This window comes from Lepisosteus oculatus, chromosome 8 (genome assembly GCF_040954835.1).
Source record: "Lepisosteus oculatus isolate fLepOcu1 chromosome 8, fLepOcu1.hap2, whole genome shotgun sequence".
Classification (NCBI taxonomy): Eukaryota; Metazoa; Chordata; class Actinopteri; order Semionotiformes; family Lepisosteidae; genus Lepisosteus; species Lepisosteus oculatus.
Window position 1 is genome coordinate 4,919,194 of NC_090703.1, and position 18,536 is coordinate 4,937,729.

The 18,536-nt window shown below is 43.2% G+C and overlaps 1 protein-coding gene across 2 annotated transcripts; it reads left to right on the forward strand.

The window, feature by feature from the left end:
* Window positions 1–5,816: 5,816 nt before the first annotated feature.
* egln3 (egl-9 family hypoxia-inducible factor 3) lies at window positions 5,817–17,975 on the forward strand. Of its 2 annotated transcripts, none has more exons than XM_015350588.2 (5): window positions 5,817–6,550; window positions 14,514–14,633; window positions 14,979–15,115; window positions 15,370–15,443; window positions 15,705–17,975. In XM_015350588.2, the coding sequence occupies exons 1-5, from the start codon at window positions 5,990–5,992 to the stop codon at window positions 15,734–15,736; spliced, it is 924 nt and encodes a 307-aa protein (XP_015206074.2). In that variant the 5' UTR covers window positions 5,817–5,989; the 3' UTR covers window positions 15,737–17,975. The 2 variants fall into 2 exon arrangements, with proteins under 2 accessions (XP_015206074.2, XP_006632221.3); XM_006632158.3 differs by lacking the exon at window positions 5,817–6,550 and adding an exon at window positions 7,357–8,691.
* Window positions 17,976–18,536: the final 561 nt, after the last annotated feature.

An 18,536-nucleotide genomic window follows, 5' to 3' on the forward strand; every position in this document is an offset into this window, starting at 1 on the left:
CCACATTGAGTTTTGGGGGATCGATGGATTTAGAGGTGCCTGGGGTGAGGGGAAAGTGAAACGGCCACTTGTGCCACAAGAAATACAGACAGTTGGCACCCACTCAAAGTGAAAATAGAAACTGGCTACTTTATTCATCACGGCATGAGCACAGCCTCACGTACGCCCTAAATAGGAAGCTCGCAGCTGAACGTCTGTCAGAGCTGATGTGAAATGAGGCCGGAGCCAGCAGAGCAATTAAAATAAGCTTCAGTTTAAGATTAACTTGGTATTCAGATGCTAGTGTAATCTCCTTGGCCAAATGGTGCAGAAAAAGAGTATCCCCCCCCCCCCACACACACACACACCCCCTCGGGTAAACGCATGGGCCTCCCTTCGGTTGTAGCCATCAGCACACAGTCGTTGGCTGGTCTGTTGGGTTCTGTGTGGGGACGGGGATGGTGGACGTGCCTTGCAGAATCAGGCGCTCTTGTTTGGTCTTTGTGTCCCAGACTCCGCTGCTCCGGCTGGGTGTCTCTGCTGCACGTTTCTGGCACGCCCCAGCTTTGCTTCTGTTGACCTGGAAAGCTCCCAACTTCCTTTTTTGTTTAGGCTGTGGGGTCTTTGTGTTCACCATACAAGGAAGCCGATGGGCTTGGGAATCACAGATCGGATCTGATTATTTCTGGATGCCAAGTGGAATCTTGTGAGATAAAGGCACCTTAAAGCTTCAACGTGGGAATTCATCTGGAGAGAAGGGGATTCACTTCCAACCATTTCTGTAAATAACTTCTAGCTTTATTCACGTTTCAATTCCTTATTAAGCATTGTTATATTGCTGTTCCTTTACTTCAGGTGAAATACAGCAGAACCAGGAGTGTATTTTTCATGTTAATACTATCTGCATATATCTGTTGAATGCTCAACTTTCAAGAACATTTTTAAGGAATAAAGTACATTTAAAATAAAGGTTTATGTTACTCAGTTTATGTTTAAAGATTAAAGTGGCATACATGCAGTCTAAAAGCAGATTGTATTTAGTTTGTAACTTGAGATTTGTTTTGGGACAGTAACTGTCTTCTTAAGCCACTATGATTGTGGGGTGGGAATGACATTTTTCCTGTTCATGAGTACTGAATGGTTCTGCATCTATAAAGCAGTGTCCTACCAAGCTGCCACATCAAAAAAAAATATTTTATTTAACCTTTATAACAAATATTTTTATTTTATTCAATTCTTTCCTACAATCTCCCTTACCTCTGGCTGTCTCAGATCTCCTTGTCCCATTGTGGCATCCATTTGCGATTCAACATTTTCTGGGACCTCAGGTGCAAGCAGTCTTAACTTATTACACAGGAGTCCTGATTGGTAGCAAGCTGTTAAGAGTTTCCTGTCCATTTGCAGCACAGACACACATGCTGTGTTAAAGTGGACCCCCCTCTGGGGACAGGCTGTTCCTGAGGTCAGCTTGCCTGACTGTCCCCGTGAGCGTGACAGAACGGTACACTACCGTTCCGACACGTCCGTGCCTCTCAGCCCTCTCTCCGAGCCGAAGCATCAGGGATCCACACGAGCTCTGTGGCTTACGCTTCAGGTGGCAAAACTTAGACATCGCAGGGATGATCTCTACCAGCCTCCTAAGGGACTTCGCATGGGACAACGCTTGAACTGCTTCCCCTGGGGGGGGGTGACATGTTGAAAGGGCAGAAGGGATCCGCTCACCAGCCTGAGGAGGGAAGCTGACATTTTACAGTTGACATGCATGTGCAGCAAATGTAGGACCATACTGCAGGTACAAATTCTCAAACTTCTTACTTTCCATTGTCCTTAATATAAATCTGGCTAGAAGCCATGTTACTGCAGAGCATCTCTAAAGCACACAGCAATGCTACAGCACGGTCGCCGACCACGCTATCTATTCACATGAAAATATTCCGATGAATGAACTGGCTAGTGACAGTTGTGCAGTAGTGAAGACTCCTCGTGGAGAAAGGCGTGTATAAACTCCAGTGTCCATCTCCAGGGCCATGAACTGTTTACAGTGGAACTGATAAACAGGATTTGGACACAGCGTTGATGGCCTTGATTGCACCCTGCTCATCCAGTGAACCACAGGGGCATTGCGGAAACATTTCTTAATTTATCAGAGAGGAAGCAAAACAGATATTATCCCTCTAAACACACTTACAGACTTGTTTGCCTGTACTGTAGAGACTGCACATGGACGTGCCCAGCATCTGTGCTGGAGACGTTATTTCTGTTTTAATGGTTAAACGCAGAGGGAATCTGTGGGATTAGTCATCACTAAACAACATCAACCCTCCACACGTATCAGGGAGAAAGCCACGGTTCATTGTATTCATTTTGATTCATTTTCCTGCCTTTCAAGCTTGCTTTGCGTGGCCACAGCTGCATTTCAGTTGAATTTCCAGGTAAACTGTGTTTTACTAAAAGTACAAAGTGTATTAAAAATAATGTAGATTAATGATTGTCTAATGCTACATAATTACCCATCTACTGAAGTAAATTTATCCCTTATCGTTATTAATGCTTAGGTTGTGAAGGAACACACACTTGAGATGAACCTCCTCTGAAATAATAATGAAAAAAAATGTACATAAGGAAATAGAGTTCACTAGCAGAGATTGCTTTTATTATAGATATTACTAGTAAGAAAATCAATGAATTCATGTAAATATTTGGCGTCAACTATATATGTTGTAACTCTCAATGTGGTTGCCTTTGACAGAATAGCTGTTCTGACAAGCATGTGACCCTTGTCTGTTGCCAGTCTTTATGACTGTCTTTGTAATAAATTGTAATAGGCAGAGATGTTAGATAAAGTAGCATAACAGTCACTGAGAATGGAGCTGAGGATGGTGAAAATAAAGGGGAAAAAAGTGTTTCCATATTATAATAAATATGTAAAAGGGTTCCAAAACCTAACAGAATGAGAAATTCCGATTTTCTTTCATGCAGCGATTGCACATTACAAATACAGTTCTATCTAATGACATGTATAAGGCAGAAACCGGTGTCTGGCCACACATTCTGCGTTGATTTCTTTGCTATTGAGATCCCTTTCCGTAATCTACAGTGCACAAGAAACCAAAACGAAAAAATATCCCGACTTATAAAGACATGACCTGGCTCTGTTGTCTTCGGTTAAAGCTGAATCACTCTTCCTTGGAAATTGGTATGTGTTGTCTTGGTTTTGGAATGACAGTTTTTGACTTTGCGTTAATATGAACCTGTAGACTTCCTGACGGCTAAACACAGGCATGTCTTTGCAAGGCGTCTCTTTAACATTTAGAAACAAAAGAAATTGTTGACTGAAACACGGAAAACAGAGAGAGAGAGAGATGCACTGACAAGAGAGCGAGCTTGTTATCAGACTGGCAGAACTAGCACGTGCAGGAAAAGACCATGCATGCCCAATTCCTAAAACTATTTACGGGCAGTCATCTCAGTTCACACGCTGAATTCTTTATCAGCCACACTGTTAATAAAGCCGGATCTGGTTGTGCTGCAGTGTGCTGTGCCTCACGTATGCTTGCATACCTCTAATCAAGGCCCAGGCAGCCAGGAACCACCTGCCTGCAGCACGAACACTGGGAGGAGAAACCGAGCAACACAGCATCTAGATTCACCTGCAGGCAGATGTCATTGTCCTTATTCTACTGAATACTGAATATAACACATAATTATTCCCCTCTAGATATGCTGTCATGTTATACCAGATTTGTTTTTCTTAATGTGGATATGTCCTACTGGCTGTATGTAGTTGTGCATAAAATGTCCATGTTAGGTAGAGAGCCGATACATAAGCATTACTCATGCAAGCACAAATCAAAATAATATACACAATATAATAAATGGAAATATTATATTATATTTCTGTGTATATGACATATGAAGCATATGTAGATATATTATGTTAGATGTAGATAGTTCATTAGACTGAAAGTGTCTGGGTATTTTTCTGGTTTTCCGGTTTTTCATATTCTGAAAGTAATTGGAAAAGGTTACATTTGCTTTTATATACTTATAAAATTGATGGGTAAAACTGGCTGGAGACCTACTCCATTTAAAGGGGTGATAGGAGCAATTGTGCACCTTAATAAAGAGCTTCGAAAGTGGCCGTGTTCTGTATATATACTTTTCCATTACTGATTCCAGGGATTTCTCCTGGATAATGCAAAAGCAGCACTACAGCCATCTTCTGTTTCAAGTGTATCATATCACACACCATTTTACTGATTTGAATTTCTTCTGCTTGCAAACTAAGGATAAATGCAGTCTCTGTCTATTGTTTGAACGCTTGTTTAGTTCATTGGAAAATGTCTGACATTTGAGCCAGACATTCATCTTAGCAGTGCCTACAATCATTCGGCACCTCCCTTATTTTTTCACCCGAAGAAAGGTTTCACTGCTTGGGTGCTCTGGCATGTTAATCAGACTCTGAAGGAGAAAAGACAGGTTTCCATAAGGAAAGTGCTGCCTTATTGACAGTCTTGGCTGACCGACGCCAGGATATTGTCCGGCCCCCCAGGCCACTGTACACATCTGTTAGGAACTGTCCTGACACTTGTAAAAGTGTTGGTAAAGGACACAGGTTATGAACGTACAGTTAATTTGAGTGTGTAACCGTGCAAAGGGTCAGAATACTTCAGCAGGGCACTGTAGCTTCACCGATATTGAGATTAGGTTATTTTTCTGTTCATTATCTGTAAGAAAATCAATATATTTTTGTGCGGTTTAAGAAATTCAGAACGCAAAAAGGTTACTAACTTGGGTCACTCGGCTCTACTTTTGTATTTAGAACGCTTTAGTTTTTAACAGGATATCATTTTGACAGGCAAGAGTTTAAACTGTAGTTTACAGTGTAGTTGAGAGCTCAGTTTTTATCATGTAGAGATTCTGACTTCTGTCAGTTTTTTTTTCTCTGACATTTTTGTGATTTTTAATTTGATAGATAATAGTACATATACTGAGTATTATTCGCACATAATAAAATAAAGATTATATATGCAAAATGAGATTGTTTACATCAAGTTCAGTTCGGAACTGATGACCTTTTAGAGTTAGGCCCCTAGGCTCTCAGCATCAGCTTTGTAGGACTGGTGACTTTAGTGCTGTTGAAATCCAACCCTTGAAGGAAGACAGAAACCCTGGGGTTAATTTATAGCCTGTGTTGTCGTCTGATGCGCCGATGAGTAATGTCACCAGGCTGACTTTCAGGGCTACATTGATCTGTTGAGATCCTTGTTCCGCCCGAGACAGACATATTGACACCTGCCGATGTTTTTCCAAGATTGGACTAGTCAAATACTTTACTTACTGTGGTGTCATCCAAGGTTCAAACCTTCTTCGCGTGTGTTCTCTCGGGGTCCGGCATATCAACACGTAATGCTCAACCTGTGTCAATCCAGCCTCCCTGCGGGGCTGTTCTCGCTTAAAGACTTACTGCATGGTAACAGTTCAGCTCTGAACCCCGAATATGGTGAGAAACCAACCCCTCTTGAGCTAACTGCCTAAGTCTATTAGATGGCAACTGTGGACGTGTTAAAAATCCCCACCCGAAGATCGATATTTTCGCTCAAGTTTTTTTTTTTCTCGTGGAATTTCTGGTTATGATTTTGTTTTAACCGGGTGAAACTATTGTGTTTTTTTTTGTTTTTTTTTACTCGTGTCTCAAGGTGAGAGCTTTGAGACGCAGAAAAGCGTATTAGAATATCAGGAAACTCCCAAAAGCGGAATGTCACCCGTTTAATGTTTAAAACATAAACTAATCCCCCCCCCAAAAAAAAAACCAGTTCCAAACTGGTTAGAAGACTCTTCCAACAGCAGCTCAACTTTTCGTACAGCCCACATCGTGAACGAGCACCGCTCACGTCCCACACGCGTGAGCGCGCCCGAGGTGGCGGGGGCATCGCCTGAGCTTGAAACATGGCCCTTTCCACGTAGCCTCCTCGTAACGCTGCGAACACGCGAGCATGGTGTCCGGTGGATGGCGTTTTACTGGCAAATGGCAACATCCCTGGGAGAGCGCGCTTCAGCAAACGCCGGGGCAGAGGGGGGTGAGTTTTCGAGAGACGGGGAAGGATCGTCAGCGATCAGGTGCACTGGTTCTCCAAACCCTGTGGGCACTGTCCACGCCACGGGTGGCAAGACCACGCCGCCCGCGCTCTGCAACCCCCACAGTAACCGACCTGCCCCCGGCAGAGAGCACAGGCGACGGGTCAGCTCCCACAAACTGGTCCTGCGCTACATCGCACCGTGCATGAACTCGTACGGTCTGTGCATAGTGAACAACTTCCTCGGCAGCGCAGCCGGGGGTAAAATTCTCGAAGAAGTCCTGAGGCTCCACCAGAGTGGGGAATTTCAGCACGGGGAGCTGGCGAGCGGGACGTGTGGCCAGAACCAGTCGATTCGGGGGGACAGAATCACATGGGTGGATGGGACGGAGCCCGGCTGCGGAAACATCGGCTTTCTCCTGTCGCGAATGGACAGACTCGTCGCGTTCGCCGACGGCAAGCTGGGCAGCTACACGATCAGGGGGAGACACAAGGTGAGTGGTCACTCTCGGCCGCCAACATGCAGGCTGGTGCGCGTCGTTGCGCTGCGTTGTTTGAGCGCTGTAACTTCAGCCGGCGTGTCACGAAGCCAGAGGTTAAACCACGGTGCCTGCGGCTCGATTGGTTTTCCTGCTTCAGTTAGTTAATTGCAGTTAATGGTGTTTTTAGGGGCCCCCCTTTGGATGGAAACTGTGTGTATTGCTCTGTATTTTTAAATAAAACAATACAATGATCCATGATTGAAATCAAAGCATAACCCGTTGATTCGTGGGCTTCACGTGTCTCCCCCCTGACAAGTTGTGTCGACTCCCCCCTGCGGCGGCTTGTCTGTGGATTTCTTGAAAGTGGGTTTGTCTTCCACGCAGTGCGCTCTTGTATTCGTGTCTCACGTGTACAATACACACACGTGTGCGTGCGGGGAATGTAGCGAAGGCAGGCGAGAGTTATAACGCGTTTTACCACGTCAGAACGATATGACTAAAGAAACATCTTCAAAGCTTCAAAGTTATTTGTTAAAATTGTTGCCAGTTCTCACCAGTCATTAACATTCAGACGAAATATGTCTGTGCTCATAAGGAGGTAGAAAGTACCCCTTTTTTTCAAAGGGAAAGGTTTTTGAACTATTTCCTTGAATTGTGGATTGGATTATTACTGCTTAAAATAACCTGGTCACCAAAAAACGCTACCATCAAAGGCCAGATTTACCTTCCTAAGTAACACGTTTTTTTAGTAATATTAATAAAGATCACTTTCATAGTGCCACAACAGTCACAAGGGCCTAGGTTCTGAAAATAATAAAACAAACACACTCTCGAGAGAAGAATGGGTGAACCGCAACAAGCCCCCGTTATTTAGTTGAATGAACTGAGCAACCAATTAGTTTCACTCCGCTTCCATTAGCCACGCGTGGGTGGAGACACGCTTCCGTGATCTGTTTTCGGGGTGTACGTGCCGCACGCTCTGCGGGCTCGCTGGTGTGGGACATGTCGTGGTTTCGCCGGCGTCTGCACCCTTGCGGACAGCGGACAGCGCACAGGCAGCGGGCCGGCCGTGGGGCTCCGGCTACATGCGCCCGGCGACCTCCCCAATGGCGGAGGACACTCCCCGCGGCTGGGATCGGGGGGAGAAAAAAAAAACAACACGCACATGGTGTTGACCTCATCACCAGGTTATCAGCAGAAATCAAAGGACGGTACCCCTGCGTTGTGAGGGGAAAACAAGGCGGTGGAGACTCGCAAGCTGTGAAGGTCCAGATCTTGTGTGACCTGGAGTAGCAGCATCACTTCGCCATTAATACAAACATTGTAGCGGCTGGTGGACAGCCAATAGGAGCACCTTCGCGCATATTCAAAGCACGGTCGGTCTCTGCACAGGGGGGGCTGGCTGTGTTTTGGGATGGCCTCTGGGTTTCACTGAGAGCGCAGCGGGAGCGTTTGAAGACGCGCGGCCCCGCCTCCGGAGAGAGGTACCACACATCACGCACGTCCCCGCTCCGACCCGCCTCGCCAAACACAGCCCCGCCGAGGACTTTAAAAGCAGGCAAGCAGGCAGGCAGGACAAAGTTCAGCACATGTGTCTTGTTTGTCCTCCTGGGCTGCACGGTGACGCTTTTATCAGCCTCAGTTAAGCACCGCCAAAGGAGTTGGAAGGTGTTTTTAGGGGCGAGCTCGTTTATATCGGCGAATCGGACTGCGATGAAAGTACTGTAGTTGCGTTGTTCTGCTGTTATCAAGACTTCGGATTTTATTTTTATTTTTTTGCGGCGGGGGGGAAGATGCCTCTGCTACAGCATATTATGGAACTGGATCTAGAAAAGCTGGCTTTGGACCACATCGTGCCGTGCCTGCTAGATCAAGGCTTCTTTTATCTGGACAACTTCCTCGGCGAAGTCGTGGGCGACTGTGTCCTGGAGCAGGTGAAGGAGATGCACTCTTCGGACTTGTTGAAGGACGGGCGGCTGGCCGGCCGCCGGAGCGGCGTTTCTCGGAGGCACATCAGGGGCGACAAGATCGCCTGGGTCAGCGGAGCAGAAAAGGGCTGCGAAGCGATCAGCTTCCTCCTCTCTTTCATAGACAAACTCGTCACGCTTTGCGCCGGCAGGCTGGGGAAGAGCACCATCAGGGAGCGATCGAAGGTGAGTCCCTGGAATCGCACTTTAACGTGATCCTATCGGTGCCCGTAACCAGCCGTAAACAAACACTGAACGGTTCGCAGGAAGCGCACGTACGTGACTGAGCAATTAACCCGTGACCTTTCAACGGATCAGAGCGTCTGTTGAGTTTCCAGGGATGGTAAACGAGGACTTGTGTACACAAGCGCTTTACATTGGGCTTCCGAGACGAATCTATGAATTATTTCGATCTGTGTTTGGAAACCCATTACATGGTGTGCACTGTGCTGGACTGGCGTACTGTTGAACGTGAAATCTCTGTGGTTACAGTAGCACACTGTTGCAGCTCTCTGGTTCGGTATCCCGGATTGACTTCGGAGCTGTCTGTGCACGATGCCAGCTAAGCCCTTCGTCTCGATCACTTGAATATCGGAGGAGCTGCTGTCAGCCCTGACAGGGGTCACTCTCTGTGCACTCCACTCACATAGCGTCGAGAGTTCTTCTGCAGTAACAGTCGTAACGCAAATTCTCACTTTAAGACTCTTATTAAGATCTCCTATTTAAGTCAACGCGTTGGTGTGCAGAAGTAAGTTATCCTAAAAGAAATTGTGCGACTCCAGATGAATATATGTAAACATGATTAGGCGAAACCACAAGTATTTGTTGCATTTTAATATCTGTTTGTGCATAAAGGCACACATAAAGGAATGCTTTGTGTATGTAGAGAGGCGTTTATCGGTAGTTCTGAGCATAGAGTATATGCTTCCTGACAGCACAGCCAAATGAAAATATTTAAGGTAACAACACGTGCAAAGACATTGCTTTTGTGGAGGGGTTAGAGCGGGCTTCGGGTCCCTGCGAATCTAAAAGATTGTCATCTGAATCATGACCGCTCTGGGTGGAGAGCACTGAATTTTGCACATGCTTCTATGCTAGACTGACTTTAATGATACGGTGTCATGTTAGCCTAGGACACTTGCAATGCATGACTGCTCCAGAGTTTTAGAAGCAACACAAGACGCGAGCATCGGGAGATGACCTGGGCTGTCGAGGCGCGTAGCGCGTGTTAATGCACGAGGAATAACCCATGACCCTGGGCACCATCTCGTCTGAGCGTCTTACTGCTCAGGCAGAAGGGACAGGCTTCAGAGTACTGTTTTTTTTTTCCAGCAAAAACAGGTATCCGCCTTAAAGTTTAAGGCAAAATAACATTCCCAATAGCAGCTCTTAAAGCGACCCTGTTTATTTAGTATTGCATCTAACCTAAAGGAGCTGATTAAAACAATCCAGCAGGTACAGACCCTCGCCCTGCTCCCCGTGATGACGGTGTGGCTGTGGATGGCAGAGCGCACGTGCACGCACGCACGCACGCGGAACTCCGCCCAGAAAGCGCGCCTCCTGAAACGCGCCCCTGTCTTGTCAGCAGTACGTGACTTCTGACACTGGAGATAGTTCTGTTTTTCTGTTTACACACACGGGAAGCCAGCAGCCCGGCCGCAAGAAGAGGTCTCGCACTCTACCAGCTCCATGAGCAATCACGCTGCATTTTTGCAATCGCTAGAGTTCGTGCAAGTGCGGAGGGAGACATGACTCACGAAAAGCCCAAAGTTTCGTTTCGTTTCGTTTACAGGTCGTTTCTTCGGTTTGACGGGCGTCGCAAATATATTGACTGTTCTGCTCAGGATTTAGAATCCCTCTCCAAACAGAAAGACGGCAACCGCCCTTTTCAAATAAAGGACAGAAAGAAAGTTTTGGTTTACATACAATGTGATAAGAATACATCATTGCAGCATTTATCTTATATCAAGTCATAGTAATATACGTCTTTTCTGATGAGAAAGGAGTAATGCAGGAGTTGTTTTGTGCGTCCGGAAGGATTGTCACGTTGTATATTTCTGATTCAAAGCATTTTAGATCTTTACACACTCCAAATGAAGCACTGATTCATCCAGTTTCGGGAAGTGGCTTACAGCTGGTGAGGGCCCTGGCAGCACGGAGCCCGGTCAGGAAGCACAGGGTGCGAGGCTCTGACCCCTGGATACACACTCATGCCCAGCATATCCTGGGGGAGAGGAAGGAAACCTGCTTCTCATGGAGGGAACATGCAGACTTCACAGAGAGGGTGCCTCGGACAGGAATCAAGCCCAGGGCTTAAGAACAAGCACTGCTGACTGTCACGTCACTGTGCTGCTCTTGCAAAGATCTGCATGTCTAAATCCATTAGTTTTACATTTTTGCATTACACCGGGGTAATGAGAAGAATGGGTGAACCACAACTGCAACTGCAATCTTGCTAAGTTTAATTCCGATACGAAGCAGCTGAATATGCAGAGCTAAGACCATCTTGAACTTGCCTTCTCAGGCTTCTGGTTTCCAATGTAACTCTTTAGAACCCATGAGATATATGTAACATCAAGGTGAAGAGGGCATTAAGTTCTTAAAACAACTGGGGAAAAAAAACGATCATTACGTCTGTCCTTCTATAGTGGTATTTTTGGTATTGTGCTGCAGTAGTATTAAGGGAGATATTAATTGAATTAAACAGATCCTTTTAAAAGTGCACGATTTTAATCCAGTCATTCCTAGCAGCAGGGATGATGAGCTCTGACAGAGTGCTGCCCTCTTCTCCGGGATATTTACCAAGCTTCTTCAGATTTCCCGGTTTTTGTTCTTTTCCTGACCTGGGCCCGGCTCTTCACCTGACTTGACTTCTGCCTTGTGTTGATGTCTGACGCAGGACGTCACTTCCTGGGAGTGCCGTGTGCGCTGCGCTGAGGGGGCGGTGTGCTGAGCAAGAGTTTCGCGAGCTCTTGGCTTGCAGCAGCCTCACGCTCTGCACGTAGCGCTGTCATTAAACCTTCAGCGGGCTGGCAGGAGGCCGGGACAGCCCCTCCCCCCACTGCCTTCCGCAGGGCTGCCCCCCCCTGCTCAACCCTCGCCACTCTCCTTCATGGCCTGTTTACACATTCTGGGAATGACAGGCTAAATATGTGCATCCTGAATGGAAGTAATTAATGACATGGCCCCTTAGCTCCCAATATCGCAATCGCTTGTGCTGTTTTCCTGGGTAGATCAACCGGAACACGTCCTTCAGAAAGAGTGAGGAACAATACCGCTAACAAGTTATTTTGTTTCTTTTGTTCTTCATCGTGATCGTTGGGCTTCCTTAAATCATATTTGTCATGTGTAGTTTTGGACAGTAAGGTGTTCAGAAGTGGCATTCTGTTGTTGTTTTTTTTGCAGTACTTTTATAACTGCTCAAAATTGATTATTTCACTGGAGCACAATGTTCAGCTGGTTTTTCTACTCTTTGTAGGTTTATAACTGATATACAGGCATTTAAATATATGGAACAAGTTTATTGTTCTTTTAAAATATATAAAGTGATTTTTGCAAAGTTTCATGTAGAAGTCTTGAATTTTAGGACAATATTCCTGAAAAAATATTCAAGTAAGGGATTGCATAGTTATCACGTTTAATGTCATCTTTATTTGCGAAATGCAGTTTTTATCAAAACTATCTTAAGTATTTAAACTATCGCATTAAAAGGTCTGCAGCTCACAATGAGACAGAAGGACTGTGAGCTTGCAGAAAAACCTGCAAATTGAAATGTAAGTGTTTACTTTTAATCAGGAACAATGTTGAAGGACATTGCATTAACTTAAATATTATCTTGGTTAGCAGCTTGTGACATCTAAACACAATGTTATGTTTTGTGGACAGTAGAAATGCTGTCTTTTTTCATAGCACTCCAGTCTTTAATCTGATGGTATCTGGGCGTTGCATGTTTCTTGTGTATCCTGAAAGCTAAATGTATTTACTGTTTTAAAGCCAACGAAGACTGTTTTCACTAGCAGAGCTCACTGCTAGTTCTTGGCCTGGTGCGTTTTATTGCTTCTGGGAATAGTAATTTTCCGGTTGTGATAAGATTGGGCGTCTAACACACAGACAAATCGGCTGTCCTGCTGCGACATTTCTCTGGCACTGAAAACTGTGGATGGCAAGGATAAAAGTCCTTCCCACACCCCGCAAATGGAAAATATCACTATGACTGGGCATTCGTGTCTTCCATCAATTACAAGTACTCACAGATTACTTACATTTTTGCGATTAACTATGTCAGGTGGCAATGTACAACTTTCTGCTGTGTCGCCAAGCATAAAAGCTAGGTAAATTCTGGCACATGAAAAACCATGGTCCACCTGAAGACTCATCATAATTATCTTTCATTTGCAAAGAGCAGATTTGCAACCAGGCTAGTAGGTCATTACATTAGTGGCTCGGCTGTTTTAATTCCATACAGCAGTTTTATTACAGAGAAGACTGTTCTGTTCTTTTGCATGCCAGTTGGTCTAAAATTGGGCAAAAGAAAAAACAAACAAACAAACGAGGAAAGTTGTGAAATTTTGTCTTTTTTAAAAATACCAAAATGTAGCCTTCTGACAAATATTGAGGGGTGCTTTAACAGACGACAGTCAGATGTACTCTCCAATGTGTTTGCACTAAATAATTGCACTCATTATTTCAGGTAAAGTTAGTTCTAAATGGGTTCCGTGATACCACTGGTTAAGATTTCAATTTCACTGCTAAAGAGATAGTACTTGATTTTATACTTGAAGGTCTAATAGGTATTGTAATTGAATGAAGTAGTTTCTGTCTTTATAAACGCAACAGTCAGAACAATGACGTGCCTTATAGAAAGTGCAGTCAGCGTTGGTATACTGTTCCTGTGGATGTGACTCGCCTAGAGGCTCTAAAAGTGCTTGTGTTCTGCCAGAAAGAACTTTCCACATGAGTGATACGGGTTCCTCAGCGAGAGTGCAATTTTATCGAAGGCTGTGTTCTCTAGATATTGATTATGACCGTTTAGCACCAGCTGGTGGCAAAATTCCAGCCTTTTCCTTTACAGTCTAAACTTCCACTCACAGATCTGCTCTGATAGTGTATCTCTTCTCTAAACGTTATAACCAAAGTCAGTGTGAAAAGAGAGTTTTATCTGGCTAAACTCTTGCATCAAGATAGGCCTGTTTTTCTGCTTGGTCCTTCTTGCTGGATATACTGGATAGGAATTGTAGTGGTGACAGAGCAAGACTTCATTGGCTTTCGTGAGACTGCTACCGACCCACTGTGGTAAAGGAGAACCACAGGGGCTGTTTTTTCACACTTCACGGTGGCTTTCTGTGAATCCCTTATCTGCAGACTTGGAGTTGAGATTATTGGTGGTGGCTGAGTGGATTTCATTCTGTGGTTTTCAGCTTGTGACTGAGTGCACGTACTCATGAGTATTAAAGAGCCACTTCCTGTTACCTGCACGTTCATATTCAGCTGTATGTCTCAGCCGGGTTAGGTGCGTAGCTTTGAAGATTCAATCCACTTGAGCCTTTTGACATCTTCCTCAATTTTAGTGCCCCTGCTGGGGGAGCATGCAGTCCTTTACAGGCGCTGCTCATCAGTACCTTCCAGGAGGCCATTCTACCCATTTGCACACACAAAACAGACAGATCACTTAAAATCATTTTATAAGCTTTTTCCTTAGTTATTGTGTTTTGGAAATCCACAGGAGATGTTTAGAATGTAAAAAAAAAGCATCAGCTGAATGCACCAGACCAAGGACCATACTTCTTCTTGCTCAAAGTTGTAACGTACTACAGTAGTTTTTCAAAAAGTCTTATTAAAACCCCCTTTGGTTTGTTTTAGAGGGAGCTTGTAAACTTCGTTGGCAGTTTTTTTTTCTTTTTATCTATTGTATTACATTTATGGGGCAATTCTATCTCGGTTTGATGTCCGTTATGGTTTCAGTTTATCCCTTTTTAACGTGGGTTTGTTGTTGTGTTGTTGTTGCGCAGGCCATGGTAGCCTGTTACCCAGGAAATGGAACTGGGTATGTGAAGCACGTAGACAATCCCAATGCGGATGGACGTTGTGTGACCTGCATTTACTACCTGAACAAGAACTGGGATGCAAAGGTAAGATCCCAGATTTTAAGCTTTGCTTACGAACTTGATGATCCAGATTTATTTTAATTTGTTTCCAGTAAATTTATTTTCTGGTCTCAATGCTTTATTCATTTTTAAAGCACATTGATGAAAACAACATTATGCAGGATAAGTAATTATGTTTTCTACTGTATCAGATATTCCTGTCTTTTATGTGTAACGTGTGTAATGACTCACTGTTCTCTTTTGATGAGACTATGCAAATGTAATTATTATTTAGAGTTACAAATATTATGTATGACTAGGAGCTTCATTAACTGTTTTGAAAGGGCTGTCACATCAACCAAAATTCTAAAAAATAGTCTTTTTTTTCAGGAACATGGTGGAATACTGCGAATATTCCCTGAAGGAAAGTCTTATGTAGCTGACATAGAGCCAGTTTTTGACAGATTACTATTCTTCTGGTCAGACCGACGAAACCCTCATGAAGTCCAGCCCTCGTACTCTACACGGTGAGGAAGGAGATTGTTAAAACGATTTTAAGCATTTTTATCAAACATTTGGAAAGGAAATTATTTTTGAGGTTCTACATGAATGTAAGTTCCTATATAGTAAATAGAATATTTTAAATATTGAATTGCATAATTCAGAAGAACTGCAGTTTTCCACTACCAAATCAGTACGGCCAACCTAAAGTTTTAACGAAGGTGTTGCTAGGATAGTTCCATGAGTGTTTCATTAAATGGTCTGTTTTTATTTGCCGTAGGTATGCTATCACTGTTTGGTATTTTGATTCTGAAGAACGAGCTGAAGCAAAAAGAAAATTCAGAGATCTGACAGGTAACAGTAATTATTAAATGAATGCATAAGAAACGTCTATAGCTTGTTATTTTGTTGCAAAAAGTTTCTGATTTTTGGATTTGTGACAATTTTAACACCAGTATTACTTTAGATGAACATTTAAAAAAAAAAGACGGACAATCTGTAAATTAGTGAAATATGCCTGTGAAGGTAAAGTTTAGAATCGATCAGTATAAATAATGTGATCACTTGTTTTCCGCAAACAGTTATCAGTAATGTATTTTTTTTTCCCCATTTCAGCATCTTCACAAGACAGGAACATTCCCAAATGAGGCAACTGAATTACTGGCTGACATTTGTAAGGAACGTGTACATATTCATTAGATCCAAAGAAAAAAGTATTGGGTTGTTTTTTACACTACTGCACTGTTAACATTTTTTTGCATGTATATACGGCACTTATGGTACAGGAAACAGCTATCTAGGTATGCATTTTTTGCAAAGACAAATTTAATACATAAACTGTCTGCTGGTCTTGATTGAATGGTATTCTTGTCATACTAGACTGATGATATTTGCTATCAAACTCTGAAATGCCTAATTAGTTTATCATTTCGAAAAAATGCAGAAATTGATGCCCCCGTTCCTTTTAAATTGTGATTTGGTATGCACAGAGCAAATTCTACAAACAATTAATTTCAACCATTTTTTCAGCACAAGAATATTGTGGACACTGATTGTAATGGAATAAGGATTTATATAAAAAGACGAGAGATTAGGAGATGCAGTAAATGTTTTGGAGACGGTGAAAATCAAATAAGCTCTGAAGAGATTACTATACAGTACAGAGAAAAGTTGCCTTATTCCAGTCACTGGTTATCAATGTCTCATCAGTATGTGACAGGGATCACCAACCCTGCTCCTGGAAAGCCCTAATCCACTTGTAGGTAGCAATTAAATCAGCAATTTCTAAAGATACGGAACAATTCCATGTTGTTCAACAGGTTATTTAAAGATAATTTAGGCCTAGAATTGAATTATTCTTCAGTCCTCAAAGACCAGAATTCTCTAAATTGAACACTTTTCTTCAGCAAAAGCTTATAGGTGTAGCCAATAACAAAACAGGTGACCTATAAGACTTAACTAGATTGGAGCTCTCCAGGACCAGGGTTGGAGACCCCTGATATATGAGGTGGATGCACAGAGTATAATGCAATGGTGCCAGAAACTGTCCCTCACCCTGCTTCTTTTCATACACACATACACGCACAAGTCCTGTCTAAATGACCTACCCCCATAACAAAAATATATTTATTTGGAAGCTGTAACCATTGCATTACTTACTAGGAGCTGGGTTAAAAATACCCTAGGCCAAACCCTGTGAGACCATTGATAAATGTGTACTTAATTTCTTTTTTTCTCCAGCTAAGGTCTTCAGGAAGCATCATGTTTGGTGGCGAGATTTGCAGGCGACAGTTTTTGGCATCTTAAAAAAGCTCTGTTGCATGCACACAATGCAAAATTTGGGAATCCCTTTGTATATACATTTGCCTAAAATGTGTTCTGCAATTGTATAGGAATTCTGTTCAAATCTTAAAGTGTAATTTTTGTTTTGTAAAGCATCCTTCTTATTTTTTACCTTTTCCATTTTTCTAACATGATAACCATCAAAATTAACTTTGGGGAAATTGAACAAATTAATATACGTATAGTACAACCATCCCTTGACAGGACCTGCAGTCTCAAAGCATGCTGTGAAATAGTGGCCATTAGACAGGCACACCTTTCTATGGAAGGGTTTTAAGAGTGTTTTTTTTAAGTTCAACTGAAGTCATGGGCCTCCCACTGTGTCCTGGACAGAAACTGTTAAACAGTGGGAAAATAAACAAGGGAAAGAGGGAGTTGGATTCAGACAAATGAATGTTCGTTACTAGGCTCTTTATTTATATTCTTTTGTAGAATTACAAGCCAGACCAGCCCTGAACTTCCATCTTGTAAAACCAAACTTGCTGCTTGACAAATGCATTGGCTGTTTAATGTTCTTGAAGTACAGAAACGAGGAGATGGGCATTAGCTACTTTCCTTCGGTGTGATCTGCCAGTATCTGTTCTGCCTGCTGCTGTGGGTGCTGTAGCAGCACTGATGATAATCACGCCCAGAGGATGAGTCGGATCTTCTGACCACGTGAACTGTGATGATGGGGTGCCGCGCTATGTCCTGGACTTGTTTGTGCTTAAAAACAATTGCGGTTTGCCACCTGAGGGACTCTATTTAATATTATACCCCGTCCAATCAAAGCCAAGATCAATTTTATGATCATGAGATTTGTTGTTCCTTGTTATGCTAATGTAGAAAATGGACTTCAAGAACTGTGTATAGTGCATTTTAGATGTTTTTCTTAAAGACTTAAATATTGTACAATACTGTGTTTAATGGCAGCTTGCATGCTGGTCAGCAATGCTGGTGACACCTACAGGATATTGTTATAACACTTGTTAAAATACGTCTTTCTTTATCATATACAGTAAGTGTTTTTAGAACATCATGAAATAAATGTTTTGCACAAACCGATAGTGCTGATAATGTCCTTGTTGATTTTCTTCCAGATATGTGTAATTCCTAATTTCTCACACTGGGCTCTCTTTTGTGACACTCAAATCATTAATGCGTTTTGAGCTCTAGAATTTGTAAGCATTGGTCTTAGGTAACGTTCTAAATCTAGACTAATGTTTACAGCACGTCAAAGACCATAGGTAAGTAGAGTAAGTGTTGGCTACCTAACAAACTGTAAAGATGCCAGTATTCACCCTCCTCACCACCACGAAAGGTGAATGTGTTTATTCGGTACCTTCTTCCACTTCTTTCAGCTACACTGTGGTTGTTGCATTGTTGCCAAGTGTCTCCTAATCCACAATATAATTTAACCCATAATGGCTTGATCTTAACCAAAGAGTCCCACCAGTTGAAAGAGAAGGATCTGTGAATACGGTATTCTGGCCTGGAGGGGGAGTGCAAAGTCATATCAAAAGACAGCACAGACAGACACTGCAGAATGGAGGCGGGCACTGGTCAGAGTTCATCTCCCAGAGAGATGTGAATTGTGTGCTGCTGAAGAATTTTTAATTTTAGCCC